Raw genomic sequence first — 1,639 nt, 5'->3', positions numbered from 1 at the left:
TATATAATATATATATTATATAATATATAATATATTATATATATTATATTATATATTATATAAATTATATCTATAATATAATATATATATATATAATATTATATATATAATATATAATATATATAGGAGGACCCAATAATCACTGTTCATGCTGTAGTATTCCAAATCCCAAATATCTATAATATATATATATATAATATGTTATTAAAATATTATATAATATTATAATATATAATTTATAGTATTCCAAATCCCAAAATATTGATGAAACAAACAAAATATTACAAATTATAGTATTCCAAATCCCAAAATATTGATGAAACAAACATAATATTACAAATTTTGGTATTGCAAATCCCAAAATATTGATGAAACAAACAAAATTTTAGAGATCCCAAAACCCACAAAAAAATTTATGGATTTTAAATTCTATGGTGAAATCCATATCCATAAATTTTGGGATTTGAAACAAACACCCCCTTAAAGATGATAGAAAGTGAAGAAAAATGGGGTGATGTGAGTTGGATGAGTTGATTGATGTGACACATTTATTGTGTTTAGTTTATTTTTAAAAGTAAGAAATGAGATGAGATGAGATGAGTTGTCACCATATTATTGGTTGATGTGAGAGATTTATAAGGATGAAAAATGATAAAAATGAAGGAAAATGATGAAAATGAAGAGAAATGGGTTTTGAAAAATAAAGAAAACAAACCAAACAGACCCTAACATTCAACCATAGTTTAAATTAATGTAAACGAGAACCTAAAAAACAAAAAGGCGACAGGCAGCAGGAAGCCTCGTTCGCATGCACTCCTCGAAACCCCTCACGCCAATAACACCCCCCAAATCAAAAGGCGCGAAAATTAGAAGAAAAAAAAAGAAAATACCGAAAAGACCCAAACCCCATAAAATCTATACACCCACTCCTCTTCATCACTCTCTCGCTCTCTCTCTCCTCCCTCAACAAGAGGAGCAAGCAAAAGGCACCCCTAATAAAATCGCCAAAAAAAAAAGAGAGGAAAAAAAAAACGAGAAAAATGCCGCCATTGCTCTTCTCTCTCATCTTCTTCCTCCTCCTCCCTCTCTCATCCGCTCTCAGCGAACCCATCACCCTCCTCTCCATCAAATCCTCTCTCTCCGACCCCACCCCTCTCTCAAACTGGACCCACTCCTCTCTCGACAACCATTGCTCATGGCCCCACCTCACCTGCGACTCCCTCGGCCAGGTCATCACCCTCAACCTCTCGAACCTCAACCTCTCCGGCGAAATCCCACCTCAAATCTCGGCCCTCCGCTCTCTCCGCCACCTCAACCTCTCAAACAACCTCTTCAACTCCTCTCCCCCCTCTTCACTCTCGACCCTCAAACACCTCGCCGTCCTCGATCTCTACAACAACAACCTCAGCGGAGCTCTGCCGCCGGAGATCGCCAACCTCACCGCCCTCCGACACCTTCACCTCGGCGGCAACTTCTTCTCCGGCGAGATCCCCAGAGTGTACGGCCGCATGAAATCTTTAGAATACTTCGCCGTTTCTGGTAATGAGCTTGGGGGCTCGATCCCGAAGGAGATTGGGGATTTGAGCAGTTTAAAGGAGCTTTATTTAGGGTATTTCAACGATTATAGTGGCGGGATCCC

The 1,639-nt window shown here is 38.2% G+C and overlaps 1 protein-coding gene across 1 annotated transcript in view; it reads left to right on the top strand.

The window, feature by feature from the left end:
* LOC109833146 (leucine-rich repeat receptor-like serine/threonine-protein kinase BAM1) overlaps positions 909–1,639 on the top strand; it is a 4,076-nt gene continuing 3,345 nt past the window's right edge. Inside the window, exon 1 of the mRNA XM_020400708.1 lies at positions 909–1,639. This exon is cut by the window's right edge and continues 1,859 nt beyond it. Within this exon, the coding sequence (XP_020256297.1) occupies positions 1,041–1,639 (599 nt within the window). The 5' untranslated portion in view covers positions 909–1,040.

The sequence above is a fragment of the Asparagus officinalis genome, chromosome 3 (assembly GCF_001876935.1).
Source record: "Asparagus officinalis chromosome 3, Aspof.V1, whole genome shotgun sequence".
NCBI lineage: Eukaryota > Viridiplantae > Streptophyta > Magnoliopsida > Asparagales > Asparagaceae > Asparagus > Asparagus officinalis.
This window is presented reverse-complemented; position numbering and strand designations above follow the sequence as displayed.